Genomic DNA, 24,103 nt, shown 5'->3' with positions numbered 1-24,103 from the left:
TCCTCTTCTCACCTCCTCCTCTCTTCCTCTTCCTCCCTTCCTCTCTTACTCTTCTCCCTCTTCTCCCCTCCCTCTCTCCTCCTCTCCCTCCCCTCCTCCTCTCCTCCTCTCCTCCTCTGCTCCCTCCTCCCCTCCTCCTCTCCTCCTCTCCTCCCCTCCTCCTCTCCTCCTCTCCTCCTCTTCTCCCTCCTCCTCTCCTCCTCTCCTCCTCTTCTCCCCTCCTCCTCTCCTCCTCTCCTCCTTTTCTCCCCTCCTCCTCTCCTCCTCTTCTCCCCTCCTCCTCTCCTCCTCTCCTTCTCTTCTCCCTCCTCCCCTCCTCCTCTTCTCCTTGTCTCCCCTCCTCCTCTCCTCCTCTTCTCCCCTCCTCCTCTCCTCCTCTCCTTCTCTTCTCCCTCCTCCCCTCCTCCTCTTCTCCCCTCTTCCTGTCATCGTCTCAGTATTCACATCTCTGCTGCTTTTCCAACGTTCTTCCTCAACCCCTCTTCTCGTCTCTTCCTTTTTCTCACACACATGGTCCCTGTATTTATGTCTCCTGTATATCGCAAGTACCCACTCTCCACCGTCATACGCAACACACACACACACACACACACACACACACACACACACACACACACACACACACACACACACACACACACAGGCACAGACAAACACAAACAGAGACAACAAACACAGACAAACACACTCCCCCAAACACAGACAAACACACTCCCCCAAACACAGACAAACACACTCCCCCATTCACCCCTCCTGACAGCCAGGGTTTCACCCCATTCCAAACACATATCCATCAGAGAGGAGACACGCACACACACACACACACACACAGACACACACACACACACACACACACACACACACACACACACACACACACACACACACACATACACACACATAAACACACACACTCAGAGACACACACACACACTCAAAGACACATACATACACAGACACACACTCTCCCAGTGCATTTCTGTCTTGGCGTGCATCTCCCCACAGTCAGTTTGTTTTAAGCTGAATGTACATCTCATCGCCTCTCTTATCCGGTCGAGCCCGGGCGTGTGTGTGTGTGTGTATGTGTGTGTGTGTGTTTGTGTGTGTGTGTGTGTGTACAGCACAGTGCCAGCTCTCATTGTCTCACACTGCACATACTGCAGGCTGTTTTCCCTGCTGTAAGTCCCTATCAGGTAGACACAGTATGTTGAACACACACACACTCCCCCTAGTTTACCAGCTGGATCCAAACCTCAGGTCAGATTGTATGTAAAGGACACAGATGGACACAAACAGCTGGCATTGGTCGTACAGTGGGAGGGGGGGGGGGGGTGTACATCGGTAGCTTGATGTGACACGTCGTCCTCTAAGCAACCAGACAAACCAGCCTTTTGTGTGTTCCTGTGGCCTCCCCTACACACATACATCACTGTGGCCTCCCCTACACACATACATCACTGTGGCCTCCCCTACACACATACATCACTGTGGCCTCCCCTACACACATACATCACTGTGGCCTCCCCTACACACATACATCACTGTGGCCTCCCCTACACACATACATCACTGTGGCCTCCCCTACACACATACATCACTGTGGCCTATTTCCTAAAAATCCATCTTCTTCTCTTTTATTTTTGTATTTATTTTACCTTTATTTTACTAGGCAAGTCAGTTAAGAACAAATTCTTATTTTCAATGACGGCCTAGGAACAGTGGGTTAACTGCCTGTTCAGGGGCAGAATGACAGATTTGTACCTTGTCAGCTCGGGGATTTGAACTTGCCGGTTACTAGTCCAACGCTCTAACCACTAGGCTACCCTGCCGCCCCTCTGGAAGAGGGAGAAAGGAAGAAAGGAAGGAAGGAAGGAAGGAGAGATGTGACTAGCAGAGGTTAAGTCCCACATGACACATCCACTCTCCCTGTGGTATTTCCCCTCTGGCGGTGGCTGTTTGGCAGAGTTTAATGAGGTCATAATGATGCGTCAGCCAGAGAGAAAGGTCAGGGGGCGGGGCTAACAAGCACTTCCTGTCTCCCATGGCATCCAGACAGAACACTCAATTAGAGGGTACAGGGGGGTAGTGGGGACCCTCTGCTCGCTCAGTTAGTAGTGACCTGAGGGGGGCTCTTTAGTGGTTCTAGTGGGGGTAGAGGGAGGGCTCTTTAGTGGTTCCAGTGGGGATGGAGGAAGGGCTCTTTAGTGGTTCCAGTAGGGATGGAGGAAGGGCTCTTTAGTGGTTCTAGTGGGGGTAGAGGGAGGGCTCTTTAGTGGTTCTAGTGGGGGTGGAGGAAGGGCTCTTTAGTGGTTCTAGTGGGGGTGGAGGTAGGGCTCTTTAGTGGTTCTAGTGGGGATGGAGGAAGGGCTCTTTAGTGGTTCCAGTGGGGATGGAGGAAGGGCTCTTTAGTGGTTCTAGTGGGGGTGGAGGGAGGGCTCTTTAGTGGTTCTAGTGGGGGTGGAGGGAGGGCTCTTTAGTGGTTCTTGTAGGGATGGAGGAAGGGCTCTTTGGTGGTTCCAGTGGGGATGGAGGAAGGGCTCTTTAGTGGTTCCAGTGGGGATGGAGGAAGGGCTCTTTAGAGGTTCTAGTGGGGGTAGAGGGAGGGCTCTTTAGTGGTTCTAGTGGGGATGGAGGAAGGGCTCTTTAGTGGTTCCAGTGGGGATGGAGGAAGGGCTCTTTAGTGGTTCTAGTGGGGATGGAGGAACGGCTCTTTAGTGTTTCTAGTAGGGATGGAGGAAGGGCTCTTTAGTGGTTCTAGTAGGGATGGAGGAAGGGCTCTTTAGTGGTTCCAGTGGGGATGGAGGAAGGGCTCTTTAGTGGTTCTAGTAGGGATGGAGGAAGGGCTCTTTAGTGGTTCTAGTGGGGGTGGAGGGAGGGCTCTTTAGTGGTTCTAGTAGGGATGGAGGAAGGGCTCTTTGGTGGTTCCAGTGGGGATGGAGGAAGGGCTCTTTAGTGGTTCTAGTAGGGATGGAGGAAGGGCTCTTTAGTGGTTCCAGTGGGGATGGAGGAAGGGCTCTTTAGTGGTTCTAGTGGGGATGGAGGAAGGGCTCTTTAGTGGTTCCAGTGGGGATGGAGGAACGGCTCTTTAGTGGTTCTAGTGGGGATGGAGGAAGGGCTCTTTAGTGGTTCCAGTGGGGATGGAGGAAGGGCTCTTTAGTGGTTCCAGTGGGGATGGAGGAACGGCTCTTTAGTGGTTCTAGTGGGGATGGAGGAAGGGCTCTTTAGTGGTTCCAGTGGGGATGGAGGAACGGCTCTTTAGTGGTTCTAGTGGGGATGGAGGAAGGGCTCTTTAGTGGTTCTAGTGGGGATGGAGGAAGGGCTCTTTAGTGGTTCCAGTGGGGATGGAGGAAGGGCTCTTTAGTTGTTCCAGTGGGGATGGAGGAACGGCTCTTTAGTGGTTCTAGTGGGGATGGAGGAACGGCTCTTTAGTGGTTCCAGTGGGGATGGAGGAACGGCTCTTTAGTGGTTCCAGTGGGGATGGAGGAACGGCTCTTTAGTGGTTCTAGTGGGGATGGAGGAAGGGCTCTTTAGTGGTTCTAGTGGGGATGGAGGAACGGCTCTTTAGTGGTTCTAGTGGGGATGGAGGAACGGCTCTTTAGTGGTTCTAGTGGGGATGGAGGAAGGGCTCTTTACCCAATAATATAGTTCCCTGGTTCCACCAGACAGAAGGGATATAGACATACAGGGGGAGGAGAAGAGATGTTATGACTACCTGTTTCCCTTACACAGTTTGTATTTTCTGTCTGCTGGAGACAGAGAGAGAGACTGTATATATACATAATATGACATTTGTAATGTCTTTATTGTTTTGAAACTTCTGTATGTGTAATGTTTACTGTTAATTTTGATTGTTTATTTCACTTTTGTATATTATCTACCTCACTTGCTTTGGCAATGTTAACGCATGTTTCCCATGCCAATAAAGCCCCTTGAATTGATTTGAATGGAAGTGAATTGAGAGAGAGAGAGAGAGAGAGAGAGGAGAGAGAGAGAGAGAGAGAGAGAGAGAGAGAGAGAGAGAACCACGTAACCACCTACAACCACCTAAGAGCGATTCCGAAACCTTCCATAACAAAGCCATCACCTACAGAGAGATGAGCCTGAAGAATAGTCCCCTAAGCAAGCTGGTCATGGGGCTCTGTTCACAAACACAAACAGACCCCACAGAGCTCCAGGACTGCAACACAATTAGACCCAACCAAATCATGAGAAAACAAAAAGATAATTACTTGACACATTGAAAAAAATGTATAAAAAACTGAGCAAACTAGAATGCTATTTGGCCCTGAACAGAGAGTACACAGTGGCAGAATACCTGCCCACTGTGACTGATCCAAACTTAAGGAAAGCTTTCAATATGTACAGACTCAGTGAGCATAGCCTTGCTATTGAGAAAGGCTGCCATAGGCAGACCTGGCTCTCAAGAGAAGACAGGCTATGTGCTCACTATGCGCAAAATGAGGTGGAAACTGAGCTGCACTTCCTAACTTCCTGCCAAATGTATGACCATATTAGAGACACATATTTCTCTCAGATTACACAGACCCACACATTTGATAAACCCCCAATTTTGATAAACTCCCATATCTACTGGGTAAAATAACACAGTGTGACATCACAGCAGCAAGATTTGTGACCTGTTGCCACAAGAAATGAGCAACCAGAGAAGAACAAACACCATTGTAAATAAAACCCACATTTAAGTTTATTTATTTTCCTCGTCTCTACTTTAACTATTTGCACATCGTTACAACACTGTATATAGACATAATATGACATTAGAAATGTATTTTGCAACTTTTGTGTGTAATGTTTACTGTTCATTTTTTATTTCACTTTTGCGTCAGACTAGCAAGTTGAGACTAGTGGTGCCTTGGTGGTCTGGTCCCAGAGGAGTGCAGCGGCTGTATCTGTCTGTGGAGACATAGGAGAGCTAATGGATATCTGGGACTGGAGCAGCCTGCCTGGGAGAGAGAATGTATGTGTGTAGGAGACATTCCCATAGTCACACACACACACACACACACACACACACACACACACACAGTCATGGGTCTATTGCTTTTGAAAATGCCTGATGTCGATGCACTCAGACAACCAAACACACTCAGACAACCAAACACACTCAGACAACCAAACACACTCAGACAACCAAACACACTCAAGACAACCAAACACACACAAACTTGTTTGCCTCAAGAGTGTATCTGTGTTAGCCTCAATAGAGTGTTTCTGTGAGAGTCACGGTCCTGTCAATCACTATGTTCCCAGTCTTATCAGCACTAATACACACTAATACATGAATAAACACTAATACACATGAATACACTAATACACACTAATACACATGAATACACTAATACACACGAATACACATGAATACTAATACACATGAATACACTAATATACACAAATATGCTAATATACAACAATACACTACTACCCACTAATACACTAATACACACTAATACACTAATATACACTAATACACTAATACCCCACTAATGCACACTAATACTCTAATACACACTATACACACGAATCCTCTAATACACACTACGGCAGTACACTAATACACACTAATTCACTAACACACACAAATACACTAACACACATTAACACACACTAATACACACTAATACACTAACACACACTAATACACTAACACACACTAATACACTAATACAGTGTTATGTTTTGTTGACTAGCAACATTTTTTTCTTTCTCACTGTATCTTTGTATGTTGGACTGGGATGCTTCTACACCTGCATTGCTTGCTGTTTGGGGTTTTAGGCTGGGTTTCTGTATAGCACTTTGAGATATCAACTGATGTACGAAGGGCTATAAAAATACATTTGATTTGATTTGATTTGATTTGATTTGGGATCGATGGCTGACTACACATACATACACACAGCACCAGGTGAAGTCTGAGTACGGGAACAGGGAGCATCTCCCCTGCTATCTAATGGTTGCAAGGAGCACACACACACACACACACACACACACACAGCCACCTGCCCACGGCCCAGGGCATCGCTCCACTGATCTGTTCTCATTTCAGCTCTTGCCACTCCCCATGAAGACACACACACCTCTCTTATCATCCCCTCTCCCTCTTTCTCTCTCATCCGTTCTCGGTCGTCACATAGCATAGGAACATTATCTCAGTCCAGGACAGTAAACACTGCTGTGATCATTTATGTGTGTCTGATTTTGGTTGGATTTGGTTAATCACCTCTTTATACCACAGAAACCATTGTCTAATTCTATAGAATTCTATATATAGAATTCTATATAGTTTTAAACAGGAGCCATTGTCTAAGCCTATCTAACTGTCCATCAGTCCCCCAGCCCTGAAAGGAACGGTGCTCTGTTATTGCATCAACTATAGGAGTGAAGATGGAGAGGGAAGGAGGGATGGAGAGAAGGATGGAGAGAGGGGAAGGGGAGGGAGGGATGGAGAGAAGGATGGAGAGAGGGGAAGGGGAGGGAGGGAGCGATGGAGAGAAGGATGGAGAGAGAGAGGGGAAGGGGAGGGCGGGATGGAGAGAGTGGAAGGGGAGGGAGGGATGGAGAGAAGGATGGAGAGGGGGGAAGGGGAGGGAGGGATGGAGAGAAGGATGGAGAGAGGGGAAGGGGAGGGAGGGAGGGGTGGAGAGAAGGATGGAGAGAGGGGAAGGGGAGTGAAGGAGGGATGGAGAGAAGGATGGAGAGAGGGGAAGGGGAGGGAGGGATGGAGAGAAGGATGGAGAGAGGGGAAGGGGAGGGAGGGAGGGGTGGAGAGAAGTATGGAGAGAGGGGAAGGGGAGGGAGGGATGGAGAGAAGGATGGAGAGAGGGGAGGGGGAGGGAGGGAGTGATGGAGAGAAGGATGGAGGAAGGGGAAGGGGAGGGAGGGAGCGATGGAGAGAAGGATGGAGGGAGTGGAAGGAGAAGGGGAGGGAGGGATGGAGAGAAGGATGGAGAGAGGTGAAGGGGAGGGAGGGAGCGATGGAGAGAAGGATGGAGGGAGGGGAAGAGGAGGGAGCGATGGAGAGAAGGATGGAGGGAGGGGAAGAGGAGGGAGGGAGGGAGTGATGGAGAGAAGGATGGAGAGAGGGGAAGGGGAGGGAGGGATGGAGAGAAGGAGGGAGGGAGGGAGGGAGGGAGGGAGGGAGGGAGGGAGGGAGGGAGGGAGGGAGGGAGGGAGGGAGGGAGGGAGGGAGGGAGGGAGGGAGGGAGGGAGGGAGGGAGGGAGGGAAAGGAAAAGGGCATGCCTAGTCAGTTGTACAACTGAATGCCCTCAACTGAAACGTGTCTTCTGCATTTAACCCAGCCCCTCTGAATCAGAGAGGTGAGGGGGGCTGCCTTAATCGACATTCACGTCTTCGGCGCCTGGGACACTGCCTTGCTCAGGGGCAGAACGACAGATTTTTACCTTATCAGCCTTTCGGTTACTGGCCCAAAAGTCTAACCACTAGTCTGAGGGAATGGAGAGAGGGGTGGATAGAGAGAAAGGCCCTGTCCACACATCAGCCACATAACAACCTCAATTACCATAAAACTACTGAATGGCCTGCCTTATACATTTACCTCTCTCTCCCTCTCTCTCCCTCCCTCCCTCTCTCTCTTTCTGTCGCTGTCTGTCTCTCTCTCTGCTCTCTTCCTCCCCCCTCTCTCTATCCCTCTCTCTCCCTCTCTCTCTCTCTGTCTCCCTCCCTCCCTCTCTCTCTTTCTGTCGCTGTCTGTCTCTCTCTCTGCTCTCTTCCTCCCCCCTCTCTCTATCCCTCTCTCTCCCTCTCTCTCTCTGTCTCCCTCCCTCCCTCCCTCCCTCTCTCTCTTTCTGTCGCTGTCTGTCTCTCTCTCTGCTCTCTTCCTCCCCCCTCTCTCTATCCCTCTCTCTCCCTCCCTCTTTCTATCTTCTTCCCTCTCTCCTGAGGGATTGTGTGGGAGTGTGGAGTGTGATAGGGAGGTTTCAAAATAGCTTTGAATAGGGAACTTTATCGATGCCATTATTAAAGATTCAACAAAACAACACAACACTAGTTGTGTTGTAGCAGACATTCTTAATAGCAGTATGTGATGGTGAAGATGCATGATGTTGCTATATTAGAGCATTTGCTTTGCTGGTGTAGAGTTACAGGGATACATTTGCCTGTAAAGTATTAGATTGTTGGTCAGTCTCTCTCTCCCTCTCTCTCAATTCAATTCAATTCAATTCAAGGGCTCTCTCTCTCTCTCTCTCTCTCTCTCACACTCACACACACATAAACAAACACACAGTGTGTGTGTGTGTGTGTGTGTGTGTCGGTCATCTGAAATCAATCATGTCTCTTCTCATGTGTCTCTCTCTTTGTTGTTTTTCCTACAAAAGCACAAATGTGTCAATGGCATTTCACACACAATCCTTCAATTGTCCGAACACACACGGAACGGCGCTGGGCCAGGGTAAAATCCATGGTGATCGGATCAGCTTGGATCGAGATATTGGTCCTCAGCAATATTCCCACGCTGGGAATGATTCCCCTTCATCACACTGTCTATTAAGCCAGCGGGACATCTGACAGCCCTACGTGTCCTTGTCCTTCCTAAAGGGTTCTTCAGCTGTCCCCATAGGAGAACCCTTTCTGCTTCCAGGTAGAACTATTTTGGGTTCCATGTAGAACCGTCTGTGTAAAGGGTTCTATGTGGAACTCAAAAGGGTTCTACCTGGGAACAAAAGATGGCTTCAAAATGTTCTCCTATGGGGACAGCTGAATAACCCTTTTAAGCTCTAGATAGAAGTTTTTTTCTAAGAGTGTGTACACGTGTGTGTGTGTGTGTGTGTACATTTTAAACATTATATCACAACACAACAACATCAGTCAACATCCACCTACCCTGTCCTTCCTCCTCCTCCTCCTCCTCCTCCTCCTCCTCCTCCTCCTCCTCTCACTCACATGGGTGACTTTTTTATAGTTCACTCGGTGACTTACTGACACTTTCAATGTGCTAACATGACTGTGTTAGCCTGCTAAACTAAAGCCTTGGTAACTAGGCTGACCTGGCTATAATATAATGTAATGTCCTGTCAGGGAAGAGTGGAAGATGAGGGAGAGGGGGGATGAAAAATGAAGCAAAGAAGGGAACAATGCAATAGGGATGCAGGGATGAGAGAGGAGGTGTAGTTTGTGAAAGTGACACTATAATTACAGGAACCCTCAGAGGAATTCAACCCAGCTTTCTCTTCTCCTTTGTCTCACTCCTCCTCTCTCTATCCTCTCTCTACTTACCACATCCTTCCCTAACCCTTATTATTTTCTACTTCTTATTTTTGCTGTTTCTCAATTTCTCTCTCTTCTGCGCCTCCCCTCTCTCTCTCTACCTGCCCAATCACATATCCCACTCTCATCCAGCTTCCTCAATCTCAATTTTTCTCTTCCTTTTTTCCCTCTCTCCCTACCTCTCTTCTCTCTCTCTGTCTTCCTCCCCCTCTCTCTTTACCTGGCCATTCCCATTTCATTACTGCCCCCTTCTCCTCTCCTCCTCCTCTCCTCCCCCTCTCCTCTTCTCCTGGTCATCCTTTATTATTTGAAGGCTCATTTGTTAAGAGGGAATGGTCTCTTTCTCCCTCGTCTTTTTCCTCTTTTTGTGGGCTTTGGAAATATAATTTTTAATTTGATTCATTTAGATTAAATCATTAATCAGGAGTGAGAGTGAGTTAATTTGGTGGGAAATAAATGAGGTAGTTAGAAGGGTCTTTATGAAGTGAGCGCACACTGTGGTGTGTGTGTGTGTGTGTGTGTGCGTGTGTGTGTGTGTGTGTGTGTGTGTGTGTGTGTGTGTGTGTGTGTGTGTGTGTGTGTGTGTGTGTGTGTGTGTGTGTGTGTGTGTGTGTGTGTGTGTGTGTGTGTGTGCGTGCGTGCATGTGGGTGTGTGTGCGTGTGTGTGTGCGTTTGTGTGCATGCGCATGAGAAAGGGAGGAAGAGAGCAGCAATAAGCGAGAAAGGAATAACAGGGGTAGGTCATTAGTAAATCAACTCTTAAATACTGATACAATATTTGATCAAATATATGTATGTATGCTGCTCAATAAAGGAAAAAAGCAGCAACTATGACATTTTTTTTTACTGCAAAATCTTACAGAGTATTTTTCTGTCTAGACAGACAGCAAATTATTTATTTTTTTGTATTTATTTCGGTCTCATCGCTGCAACTCCCCAACGGGCTCGGGAGGAGAAGGTTGAGTAATGAGTCCTCCGAAACATGGCCCGCCATCAATGCTGCATCAATGTGTTGGAGGATAAACCGTTCAACTGACAACCGAGGTCAGCCTGCAGGCTCCCAGCCTGCCACAAGGAGTCGCTAAAGCGTGATGAGCCAAGTAAAGCTGGCTGTGTCACAACCCAGCCAAAACCTCCCCTTACCCAGACGACGCTAGGCCAATTGTGAGCCGCCCTATGGGACTCCCGGTCAAGGCCGGTTGTGACACAGCCTGGGATCGGACCCAGGTCTGTGATGTGCCCTAGACCACTGCATCATTCCGGAGGCCTTACAGACAGCAATTTCTGATACTCAATGATATTTTCTGATAAAATGGCTTGTTCTTGTGTCAGGTAACTAAATACCACATTAATCAGATAATATACATGGCTATTACAACAGGTGAAAGTTTTTTTTATCAAAATCTTATCATGTAAGAAATATACACTCTATTGTAACAGAATATATACACTCTAGTGTAACAGTATATATACACTCTACTGTAACAGTAAATATACACTATAGTGTAACAGTAAATATATACTCTAGTGTAACAGTAAATATATACTCTAGTGTAACAGTAAATATACACTATATTTTAACAGTAAATATACACTATACTGTAACAGTAAATATACACTCTAGTGTAACAGTAAGTATATACTGTAGTGTAAATATATACTATAGTGTAACAGTAAATATACACTCTAGTGTAACAGTAAATATATACTGTAGTGTAACAGTAAAAATATACTGTAGTGTAATAGTAAATATATACTCTAGTGTAACAGTAAATATACACTATATTTTAACAGTAAATATACACTATACTGTAACAGTAAATATACACTCTAGTGTAACAGTAAATATATACTCTAGTGTAACAGTAAATATACACTATATTTTAACAGTAAATATACACTATACTGTAACAGTAAGTATATACTGTAGTGTAAATATATACTATAGTGTAACAGTAAATATACACTCTAGTGTAACAGTAAATATATACTATATTTTAACAGTAAATATATACTATAGTGTAACAGTAAATATATACTATATTTTAACAGTAAATATATACTATAGTTTAACAGTAAATATACACTCTAGTGTAACAGTAAATATACACTATATTTTAACAGTAAATATACACTATACTGTAACAGTAAATATACACTCTAGTGTAACAGTAAATATATACTCTAGTGTAACAGTAAATATACACTATATTTTAACAGTAAATATACACTATACTGTAACAGTAAGTATATACTGTAGTGTAAATATATACTATAGTGTAACAGTAAATATACACTCTAGTGTAACAGTAAATATATACTATATTTTAACAGTAAATATATACTATAGTGTAACAGTAAATATATACTATATTTTAACAGTAAATATATACTATAGTTTAACAGTAAATATACACTCTAGTGTAACAGTAAATATACACTATATTTTAACAGTAAATATACACTATACTGTAACAGTAAATATACACTCTAGTGTAACAGTAAATATATACTCTAGTGTAACAGTAAATATACACTATATTTTAACAGTAAATATACACTATACTGTAACAGTAAGTATATACTGTAGTGTAAATATATACTATAGTGTAACAGTAAATATACACTCTAGTGTAACAGTAAATATATACTATATTTTAACAGTAAATATATACTATAGTGTAACAGTAAATATATACTATATTTTAACAGTAAATATATACTATAGTTTAACAGTAAATATACACTCTAGTGTAACAGTAAATATATACTATATTTTAACAGTAAATATATACTATAGTTTAACAGTAAATATATACTACATTTTAACAGCAAATATATACTGTCGTGTAACATTAAATATATACTATAGTTTAACAGTAAATATATACTATAGTTTAACAGTATAGTGTTCATTTCATACATGATAATATATCTGCTGATGTTCATGCACCTCTCCACCCATCCCTCCTTCATCACTCCATCCCAGCCCCCTGTGTGCTAGCCCACTTGGAGTTCAGAGTCTCTTGACCGCTTGATGACACGACCCCTCTCTGTACCTGTTCTGTCAGCTCTTCTGCTGTCACACACACACACACACACACACAAACACACACACACACAAACTGCCGTGGCTCTCTTTTCGTCTAACTGTCTCTCTTTCGAACTTCCTCCTCTTCCTCTAAGAGGCTTCTATTGACAGAGAAGGGAATAGTTCAATACAGAATGTTGGTGTGGCAAAGGATGTACCTACAGTACATTATATGGTGTGCCAGAGATGGAAAACACTTGTTGGTCTTGTTTCTGAAGTGATTCTTATCTGATCGAATCAAGGGTAGGAGCAGTCAATTCAGTGTGTCATCTGTATTTGCACATACATGTACATCCCACACACACACACACACACACACACACACACACACACACACACACACACACACACACACACACACACACACACACACACACACACACACACACAAACACACACACACACACACACACACACACACACACACACACACACACACACACACACACACACACACACACACACACACACACACACACACACATACACACATACACACATACACACATACACACACACACTAATTCATTCTCTCTCTTCAGCTTAGCGTGTTTGCTAAGTCTCTCACGTCTGTTGTCTCTCCGCTGGTCAGCACATTTTCCCAGAATGCAAATCCCTGTCTGAGGGCGATCCAAACGCCAGCGGAAATCTTTCCCTGCACGTTCAAAGCGATGCTCCGATATTCTGGGCCCTACGTTCACAAACACACACACACTAGTGTTGCACAGTATACCCATACATCCTACTAGAATTTCTGTTACATTCGGTACTTCTGTCAAATGTGTCTCACGTGATTGAAAAGACCAAGTCTGTATCAGCATAGCTCTTTGACCGTGTGAAGAGCAGAGTTCCTGCTCTACTTAGTCATTGCTAGAGCTGTCTGAGCTGTGTTAGCTCCCCACTCAGGCTGCACACAATTTAACACACTTGAATAATGCAACACTGCATGTAGAAATGTTGAAACTGTTCATTACTGTTCGCAAAACAATGTCCTTACAGGCTAGAACACTTTTACAATGCTAGACAAAGCCGGTAGCTGCCAGGTTTAATTGCCAGCTAACTTTCCTTGCTCACTTACAGCTGAAACCAGATTTGCAAAATATGCTGATATCTACAGTGAGGGGGAAAAGTATTTGATCCCCTGCTGATTTTGTACGTTTGCCCACTGACAAAGAAATGATCAGTCTATAAGTTTAATGGTAGGTTTATTTGAACAGTGAGAGACAGAATAACAACAAAAAAATCCAGAAAAACGCGTCAAAAATGTTATAAATTGATTTGCATTTTAATGAGGGAAATAAGTAATTGACCCCCTCTCAATTAGAAAGATTTCTGGCTCCCAGGTGTCTTTTATACAGCACAATCTTAAAGGGAGTGCTCCAAATCTCAGTTTGTTACCTGTATAAAAGACACCTGTCCACAGAAGCAATCAATCAATCAGATTCCAAACTCTCCACCATGGCCAAGACCAAAGAGCTCTCCAAGGATGTCAGGGACAAGATTGTAGACCTACACAAGGCTGGAATGGGCTACAAGACCATCACCAAGCAGCTTGGTGAGAAGGTGACAACAATGGAAGAAACACAAAAGAACTGTCAATCTCCCTCGGCCTGGGGCTCCATGCAAGATCCCACCTTGTGGAGTTGCAATGATCATGAGAACGGTGAGGAATCAGCCCAGAACTACACAGGAGGATCTTGTCAATGATCTCAAGGCAGCTGGGACCATAGTCACCAAGAAAACAATTGGTAACACACTAAACCGTGAAGGACTGAAATCCTGCAGTGCCCGCAAGGTCCCCCTGCTCAAGAAAGCACATATACATGCCCGTCTGAAGTTTTCCAATGAACATCTGAATGATTCAAAGGACAACTGGGTGAAAGTGTTGTGGTCAGATGAAACTAAAATGGAGCTCTATGGCATCAACTCAACTCGCCGTGTTTGGAGGAGGAGGAATGCTGCCTACGACCCCAAGAACACCACCCCCACCATCAAACATAGAGGTGGAAACATTATGCTTTGGGGGTGTTTTTCTGCTAAGGGGATAGGACAACTTCACCACATCAAAGGGACGATGGACCATGTGCCATCAAATCTTGGGTGAGAACCTCCTTCCATCAGCCAGGGCATTGAAAATGGGTCGTGGATGGGTATTCCAGCATGACAATGACCCAAAACACACGGCCAAGGTAACAAAGGAGTGGCTCAAGAAGAAGCACATGAAGGTCCTGGAGTGGCCTAGCCAGTCTCCAGACCTTAATCCCATAGAACATCTGTGAAGGGAGCTGAAGGTTTGAGTTGCCAAAAGTCAGCCTCGAAACCTTAATGACTTGGAGAAGATCTGCAAAGAGGAGTGGGACAAAATCCCTCCTGAGATGTGTGCAAACCTGGTGGCCAACTACAAGAAACCTCTGTCTGACCTCTGTGATTGCCAACAAAGGGTTTTGCCACCAAGTACTAGGTCATGTTTTGCAGAGGGGTCAAATACTTAGCAATTATAACATTTTTGACATGCGTTTTTCTGGATTTTGTTGTTGTTTTTCTGTCTCTCACTGTTCAAATAAACCTACCATTAAAATTATAGACTGATAATTTCTTTGTCAGTGGGAAAACATACAAAATCAGCAGGGGATCAAATACTTTTTCCCCCCACATTATAAATTCACTTTGTCTCCCTCACCACCAAAAACGCATTGACTTCTTCATCTCCCTCACCTCTCATCTGGTTTCCACTAGATTCCAAAGTCAAAGTCAAAATAAAATTTATCAGCTTTTGCTCCTCTAGCTCTGACTCTACTGACTACGTTATTGAGGAAAAAATGACTTCCTATGACTGTGATATGTGGTTGTCCCACCTAGCTATCTCAGATGAATCCAGTTGCTCTGGATAAGATACTAAATGACTACAATGTTCATGTGAATACCTCTTTAATGATGTCATTACTTTCTTAAAGAGATGGTTCACTCTTTTAATAAAGTAAGAGATTGCTTTTATGCAAATGCTGTTGATCAGTACAATAAAATAATAATAATAATAATAATACTTTTCCTAGCCGTTTCCAATAGAATAAATCTGAAATGGAAGGAATTGTTTGTCATCTGTAGCCCCATGAAATGTGCTAAAACAAGCTCAATAACTCAGTGCATGCAGACACTCCTATTGAATAATTTCCATTCACCTGTATTGTGAATAGAATTAGGCTACATCTTGATTCGCCCAGTTTATCAATTGAGATTTACCATTCAACTAAATGATTACCGTTATGTTGTTTTGTAGTTAGATTGGTAAAAACAAAGTCAAATTAATTGTATGATTGTATAATTGATTAATTCATGCATACATGGCTGTCCAATAAATGTACATAACATTTTTCAAATGTAATGCCATTCAACTCAAAAGATGGCCAACGATTGAACAGAGCAGTAGCTGAGTTTATCTGTCTGGATCCAGTGAACAGAGCAGTAGCTGAGTTTATCTGTCTGGATCCAGTGAACAGAGCAGTAGCTGAGTTTATCTGTCTGGATCCAGTGAACAGAGCAGTAGCTGAGTTTATCTGTCTGGATCCAGTGAACAGAGCAGTAGCTGAGTTTATCTGTCTGGATCCAGTGAACAGAGCAGTAGCTGAGTTTATCTGTCTGGATCCAGTGAACAGAGCAGTAGCTGAGTTTATCTGTCTGGATCCAGTGAACAGAGCAGTAGCTGAGTTTATCTGTCTGGATCCAGTGAACAGAGCAGTGGCTGAGTTAATCTGTCTGGATCCAGTGAACAGAGCAGTAGCTGAGTTTATCTGTCTGGATCCAGTGAACAGAGCAGTAGCTGAGTTTATCTGTCTGGATCCAGTGAACAGAGCAGTGGCTGAGTTTATCTGTCTGGATCCAGTGCCATTCTGTGACTTTGGCTAATATGCCTTCTATTTGTTGTTTTTGTGGTATCGTGATGTTATCGAGTATCGTGATGTTATCGAGTATCGTGATGTTATCGAGTATCGTGATGTTATCGAGTATTGTGATGTTGTTGAGTATCATGATGTTATCGAGTATCATGATGTTATCGTGATGTTATTGAGTGTCGTGATGTTGTCGAGTATCGTGATGTTATCGAGTGTCATGATGGTATCGAGTATCGTGATATTGTCGAGTATCGTGATGTTATCGAGTATCATGATGGTATCGAGTATTGTGATGTTGTCGAGTATCGTGATGTTATCGAGTATCATGATGGTATCGAGTATCGTGATGTTGTCGAGTATCGTGATGTTGTCGAGTATCATGATGTTATCGGGTATCGTGATGTTATCGGGTATCGTGATGTTATCGGGTATCGTGATGTTGTCGAGTATCGTGATGTTGTCGAGTATCGTGATGTTATCGAGTATCGTGATGTTATCGGGTATCATGATGTTATCGGGTATCGTGATGTTATCGGGTATCGTGATGTTGTCGAGTATCATGATGTTATCGGGTATCGTGATGGTATCGGGTATCGTGATGTTATCGGGTATCGTGATGTTGTCGAGTATCGTGATGTTATCGGGTATCGTGATGTTGTCGGGTATCGTGATGTTATCGGGTATCGTGATGTTATCGGGTATCGTGATGTTGTCGAGTATCATGATGTTATCGGGTATCGTGATGTTATCGGGTATCGTGATGTTGTCGGGTATCGTGATGTTATCGGGTATCGTGATGTTATCGGGTATCGTGATGTTGTCGAGTATCATGATGTTATCGGGTATCGTGATGTTATCGGGTATCGTGATGTTATCGGGTATCGTGATGTTGTCGAGTATCATGATGTTATCGGGTATCGTGATGTTATCGTGGTACTAAACTTGTTATCGGTATCAAAGTACAAATTACAGTATCATGACAATACGAACAATGCAAAACAATGTCAACATTATTAAACTGACCAGTGTTCCATTATTAAAGTGGCCAGTGATTCCAAATCTATATGCAGTATATAGGGCAGCAGCCTCTAATGTGCTAGTGATAGCTATTTAACAGAATTTAACAGTCTGATGACCTAGAGATAGAAGCTGTTTTTCAGTCTCTCGGTCCCAGCGTTGATGCACTTGTACTGACCTCACCTTCTGGGAGCAACCCACCAGGAAGTCCAGGACCCAGTTGCACAGGGCGGGGTTCAGACCCAGGGCCTCCAGCTTAAAGATGATATTGGAGGGTACTATGGTGTTGCATGCTGAGCTATAGTCAATGAACAGCATTCTTACATAGGTATTCCTCTTGTTCAGATGGGATAGGGCAGTGTGCAGTGCGATGGCAATTGCATCGTCTGTGGATCTATAGGGGTGGTAAGCAAATTGAAGTGGGTCTAGGGTGTCAGGTAAGGTAGGGGTGATATGATCCCTAGCCTCTCAAAGCACTTCATGATAACAGAAGTGAGTGCTACGGGGCGATAGTCATTTAGTTTCTTGGGCACAGGAACAATGGTGGCCATCTTGAAGCATGTGGGGACAGAAGACTGGGATTGAATATCACCATCTCACCCCTTCTCTCCACATCTTCTTATCTCTCCAAGTCATCTGTATACTTCTGTATACTTCTGGCCCTTCTTTGGACACTGTGTTAACTAACCTCCAGATGAGCTTCAATGCCGTACAACTCTCCTTCCGTGGCTTCCAACTGCTATTAAATGCAAGTAAAACTAAATGCATGCTCTTCAGCCGATTGCTGCCTGCACCTGCCCGCCCGTCCAGCATCACTACTCTGGAAGGTTCTGACTTAGAATATGTGGACAACTACAAATACCAAGGTGTCTGGTTAGACTGTAAACTCTCCTTCCAGACTCACATTAAGCATCTCCAATCCAAAATAAAATCTAGAATCGGCTTCCTATTTCGCAAAAAAGCCTCCTTCACTCATGCTGCCAAACATATCCTCGTAAAAAAGACTATCCTACCGATCCTCAACTTCGGCGATGTCATTTACAAAATAGCCTCCAACACTATACTCAACAAATTGGATGCAGTCTATCACAGTGCCATCCGTTTTGTCACCAAAGCCCCATACACTACCCACCACTGCGACCTGTACACTCTCTTTGGCTGGCCCTCGCTTCATACTCGTCGCCAAACCCACTGGCTCCAGGTCATCTACAAGTCTCTGCTAGGTAAAGCCCCACCTTATCTCAGCTCACTGGTCACCATAGCAGCAACCACCCGTAGCACACGCTCCAGCAGGAGCAGGTATATCTCACTGGTCATCCTCCAAAGCCAATTCCTACTTTGGCCACCTTTCCTTCCAGTTCTCTCCTGCCAACGACTGGAACGAACTACAAAAATCACTGAAGCTGGAGACACGTATCTCCCTCACTAGCTTTAAGCACCAGCTGTTAGAGCATCTCAGAGATGCAGAGCCCATCTGTAAATAGCCCATCCAACTACCTCATCCCCATACTGTATTTATTTACCTCATCACCATACTGTATTTATTTATTTCTCTTGCTCCTTTGCACCCCAGTATCTCTACTTGCACTTTCATTTTCTGCACATCTTCCATTCCAGTGTTTAAATGCCATATTGTAATTACTTCCCCACCATGGCCTATTTATTGCCTTAACTCCCTTATCTTACCTCATTTGCACACAATATATATATAGACTTTTTTCTATTGTGTTATTGACTGTATGTTTGTTTATTCCATGTGTAACTCTGTGTTGTTGTATGTGTCGAACTGCTTTGCTTTATCTTGGCCAGGTCACAGTTGTAAATGAGAACTTGTTCTCAACTAGCCTACCTGGTTAAATAAAGATGAAATAAAAAAATTAAAAAACTATCTCCCTCATCTCCTCGTCTCCTAGTCATCTATCTCTCCTCCTCTCCTCATCTCCTAGTCATCTATCGCTATTCTTCTTCCCTCTTCCACTCCACCTTTGTATTAATGGACTGTGAGAGTAAGAGTCCCCCTCCCTCTCTCCATCCCTCTCCCTCTACATTTCCCCCCCTTATCTCTCCTTCCCTCTCCCTCTACCCCTCCTTCTTCCCTCCCTCTCTCCATCCCTCTCCCTCTACATTTCCCCCCTTTATCTCTCCTTCCCTCTCCCTCTACCCCTCCTTCTTCCCTCCCTCTCTCCATCCCTCTCCCTTTACATTTCCCCCCTTTATCTCTCCTTCCCTCTCCCTCTACCCCTCCTTCTTCCCTCCCTCTCTCCATCCCTCTCCCTTTACATTTCCCCCCTTTATCTCTCCTTCCCTCTCCCTCTACCCCTCCTTCTTCCCTCCCTCTCTCCTTCCCTCTCCCTCTACCCCTCCTTCTTCCCTCCCTCTCTCTGTCCCTCTACTTCCCTATAAAATTGCTAGATGCCAGAAGGGATTCTACCACCGCTATGAAATCCTCAACAAGTCTTGTAATGTCTTCATGGTCATCTGTGTGTTTCTAGTAAAGGCCCAAGAGAAGAGGATCATTTAAAAGGAAGTGAACACTCAAGTCAGACAATAGGCCTATCTGTCTGCTTCCTTAATTAAAACCCTAAGTGTCTTGTAATCAGGCGCAGATTTATGACATGATGAAATGAATTTCCTCTCCGTCCCTCCTATGGGTTTCACTCCTCTCCTCCGTTTCTCTCCTCTCCTCCAATTCCCCTTAGCCCTCCCTCTCTCCTTCAATCCCACTCCTCTCTCTCTCTATATATATATATATATATATATATATATATATATGTGTCTCTCTCTCAGTTAGGACACCTATAAATGTGTTACAGTCCTGTAGCTGACCATACAGTATGTGAAAGCCATCAAACCCTACATGTCAGCCTGCAACGTGCATGTTTTTCATTATACAGTAGCTTGCGAAAGTATTCAACCCCTTTGGCATTTTTCCTATTTTGTTGTCTTACAACCTGGAATTTATAGATTTTTTGGGGGGTTGTATCATTTAATTTACACAACATGTCTACCACTTTGAAAATGCAAAATATGTTTTATTGTGAAACAAACAAGAAATAAGACAGAAAAACAGAAAAGCGTGTATAACTGTTCACCCTCCCAAAGTCAATACTTTGTAGAGCCACCTTTTGCAGCTATTACAGCTGCAAGTCTCTTGGGGTATGTCTCTATAAGCTTGGCACATCTAGCCACTGGGATTTTTGCCCATTCTTCAAGGCAAAACTGCTCCAGCTCCTTCAAGTTGGATGGGTTCCGCTGGTGTTCAGCAATATTTAAGTCCTACCACAGATTCTCAATTGGATTGAGGTCTGGGCTTTGACTAGGCTATTCCAAGACATTTAAATGTTTCCATTAAACCACTCAAGTGTTTCTTTAGCAGTATGCTTAGGGTCATTGTCCTGCTGGAAGGTCAACCTCCGTCCCAGTCAAATCTCTGGAAGACTGAAACAGGTTTCCCTCAAGAATTTCCCTGTATTTAGCACTATCCATCATTCCTTCAATTCTGACCAGTTTCCCAGTCCCTGCTGATGAAAAACATCCCCACAGCATGATGCTGCCACCACCATGCTTCACTGTGGATGGTATTCTCAGGGTAATGAGAGGTGTTGGGTTTGCGTCCGACATAGCGTTTTCCTAGATGGCCAAAAAGCTCAATTTTAGTCTCATCTGACCAGAGTACCTTCTTCCATATGTTTGGGGAGTCTCCCACAGGCCTTTTGGCGAACAGCAATGTTTTTTTCTGGCCACTCTTCCGTAAAGCCCAGCTCAGTGGAGTGTACGGCTTAAGGTGGTTCTATGGACAATCTCCGCTGTGGAGCTTTGCAGCTCCTTCAGGGTTCTCTTTGGTCTATTTGTTGCCTCTCTGATTAATGCCCTCCTTGCCTGGACCACTAGTTTTGGTGGGCAGTCCTCTCTTGGCAGATTTGTTGTGGTACCCTGTCCTTTCCATTCTTTAATTTAATTAATTTAATGGTGCTCCGTGGGATGTTCAAAGTTTCAGATATTTTTTTATAACCCAACCCTAATCTGTACTTCTCCACAACTTCATCCCTGACCTGTTTGGAGAGCTCCTTGGTCTTCATGGTGCCGCTTGCTTGGTGGTGCCCCTTGATTAGTGTTGTTGCAGACTCTGGGGCCTTTCAGAACAGGTGTATATATACTGAGATCATGTGACAGATCATGTGACACTTAGATTGAACACAGGTGAACTTTATTTAACAAATGTTGTGACTTCTGAAGGTAATTGGTTGCACCAGATCTTATTTAGGGGCTTCATAGCAAAGGGGGTGAATACATATGTACACACCACTTTTCTGTTTTTTATTATGTATCATTTTTTAAGTTATTTTTTTCATCTCACTTCACCAATTTTGTCTATGTCCTTTACATGAAATCCAAATAAAAATTTAAATTACAGGTTGTAATGCAACAGAATAGGAAAAACGCCAAGGGGGATGAATACTTTTTCAAGGCACTGTAGGTGTGTTTGTGTGTGTGAGTGAGTGAGTGTATCTGGTTACAGCTCATTAGCAGTAGAAGCTGACAACAGCTCTATGTCGTGGGCCTTGACATTTCCCTGTCTACACTAGAAACTCACCATGTCACTAATGTGAAGTCTTACTAACACCCCCGTCTATATTCTGGGGGGAGAGTAGTGTGTTCAACCATTAGTAGAAAGGTAGAGAAAGGTGTGTGTTTGGGGGGTGCGTTCATGAGTGTGTGTGTGGTTCCTTTTGAAACTTCTAAATTCAGCCCGTTGTCTCTGACTGCAGAGAGTTCTCTAGGGGGAACAGGATCCTCCACTACACCTACTCTGCTCTCCTCTGCTCTTATCTCCTCTCCTCTGCTCTTATCTCCTCTCCTCTGCTCTTATCTCCTCTCCTCTCTCATCCCAACATAACATGGGCCTCTCCCTGTCCACCTTTAAGTGGTAACCAAGGAAACAGCCAATCCCAGGAGAGCTGTGCATAATTAAATTAGGGCTCCTTTGTGTGTCAATTAATTAAAGACAGAGATAGGTCTTTAAGGTGGAAAGACTAGCGTGAGAGAGGGGGGTTAGAGAGAGAGAGAAACGAATAGATATCTTTTTACTGCTATAGCACCTTGATAAATTAGCGACTGGCTAAGGCCACAGGACACTGTAATAAAGGGATGATAACAACCAGAACGATCCCAAAACACACACATCCATTTCCTCTCTTTCTCCCTGGTTATGATTTATCTTTGCTCATATGTAACTGTTTAATCTCTAACCTGTCTGTCTGTCTGTCTGTCTGTCTGTCTGTCTGTCTGTCTGTCTGTCTGTCTGTCTGTCTGTCTGTCTGTCTGTCTGTCTGTCTGTCTGTCTGTCTGTCTGTCTGCCTGTCTGTCTGTCTGTCTGTCTGTCTGTCTGTCTGTCTGCCTGTCTGCCTGTCTGCCTGCCTGTCTGTCTGTCTGTCTGTCTGTCTGTCTGTCTGTCTGTCTGTCTGTCTGTCTGTCTGTCTGTCTGCCTGCCTGTCTGTCTGCCTGTCTGTCTGTCTGTCTGTCTGTCTGTCTGTCTGTCTGTCTGTCTGTCTGTCTGTCTGTCTGTCTGTTTTTTTCTGTCTGTCTGTCTGTCTGTCTGCCTGTCTGTCTGTCTAGGTGTGCGGCTGGACCGAGTGCGTGGTGGCAGACAGAAGTACAAGCGCCGGATAGACGCTGAGAACAGCCCCTACCTCAACCCTCAACTGGCCCTGCCTCCCAAAAAGCCATGTAAGGATACACACACACACACACACACACACACACACACACACACACACACACACACACACACACACACACACACACACACACACACACACACACACACACACACACATATTTTGAAGACACACACATAGATACTTTGAAGACACACACACAGATATTTTGAAGACACACACAGATATTGCAGAGATGTTCCTTCCTGGTAGTTATACACATGATCACACCTTGGAGGGTTTTTTGAAGGAGAGATGGGGAGAAGGAAAGAGAGAGAGACATAAATATTAATGTCAACAGATATAGTGTAACTTTCTGAGAGTGTAACTTCCTGAGAGGGGAAATGAATGTATGAGAACGCAAGGGCGAGTGATGAAGCGACATTGGAAAGAGATAGAGAGGGAGATGAAAAGAGAGAGAGAGGCCTAATCCAGATGTAATCCAATCTGGCAAAGACATCACTACATTTACTTTCTAGTCATTTAGCCGACGCTCTTATCCAGAGCGACTTACAGTAGTGAGTGCTTACATTCTTTACTTTTTGGTATCAAACCAACGTTTACCGCTCTCCCTCTCTTTCTCCCTGTCTTTCTCATCAGCCATCTGCCACTCATTGGGCAAACAGACAGACGCTATCTCTGTTCCTCTCCTCTCTACTCTCCTCTCCCCGCGAGGTGCTTACCTGCTCTGTCTCATAAACCCTTTTACTTAATGCTAGCATATTCTTGTGGAACACAATATGCTGTACTGCATAAAAGCTGAAGAAATAATCTGAATAATTATTGGAGGGAAAATCACATTAGGAATGTGGCTGCTGGAGTAACCCCGTGGCTTTATCCCACCTGATCCTGATCCTACTGCTAGCCAACACAGGCTTTACTCTGTCTGTCTCTGTCTCTGTCTCTGTCTCTGTCTCTGTCTCTGTCTCTCCTTCTCTCTCTCACTCTCTCCTTCTCTCTCTCTCCCTCCTTCTCTCTCTCTCTCTCTCTCTCTCTCTCTCTCTCTCTCTCTCCTCTCTCTCTCTCTCTCCCTCTCTCTCTCTCTCTCTCTCTCTCTCTCCTCTCTCTCCTCTCTCTCTCCTCTCTCTCTCCTCTCTCTCTCCTCTCTCTTCTCTCGTCTCTCTCTCCTCTCTCTCTCTCTCTC

The 24,103-nt window shown here is 44.5% G+C and overlaps 1 protein-coding gene across 1 annotated transcript in view; it reads left to right on the top strand.

The window, feature by feature from the left end:
* Window positions 1–24,103, top strand: part of LOC109893973 (estrogen-related receptor gamma-like) — a 138,569-nt gene that overhangs the window by 53,760 nt on the left and 60,706 nt on the right. The window contains exon 4 of the mRNA XM_031828080.1: window positions 22,859–22,969. Coding sequence (XP_031683940.1) covers window positions 22,859–22,969 — 111 coding nt within the window. The remainder of the gene's footprint in view (window positions 1–22,858; window positions 22,970–24,103) is intronic.

The sequence above is a fragment of the Oncorhynchus kisutch genome, linkage group LG7 (assembly GCF_002021735.2).
Source record: "Oncorhynchus kisutch isolate 150728-3 linkage group LG7, Okis_V2, whole genome shotgun sequence".
Lineage (NCBI taxonomy): Eukaryota > Metazoa > Chordata > Actinopteri > Salmoniformes > Salmonidae > Oncorhynchus > Oncorhynchus kisutch.
The sequence above is the reverse complement of the archived record's forward strand: the minus strand, read 5'-3'. Positions and strand labels throughout refer to the sequence as shown.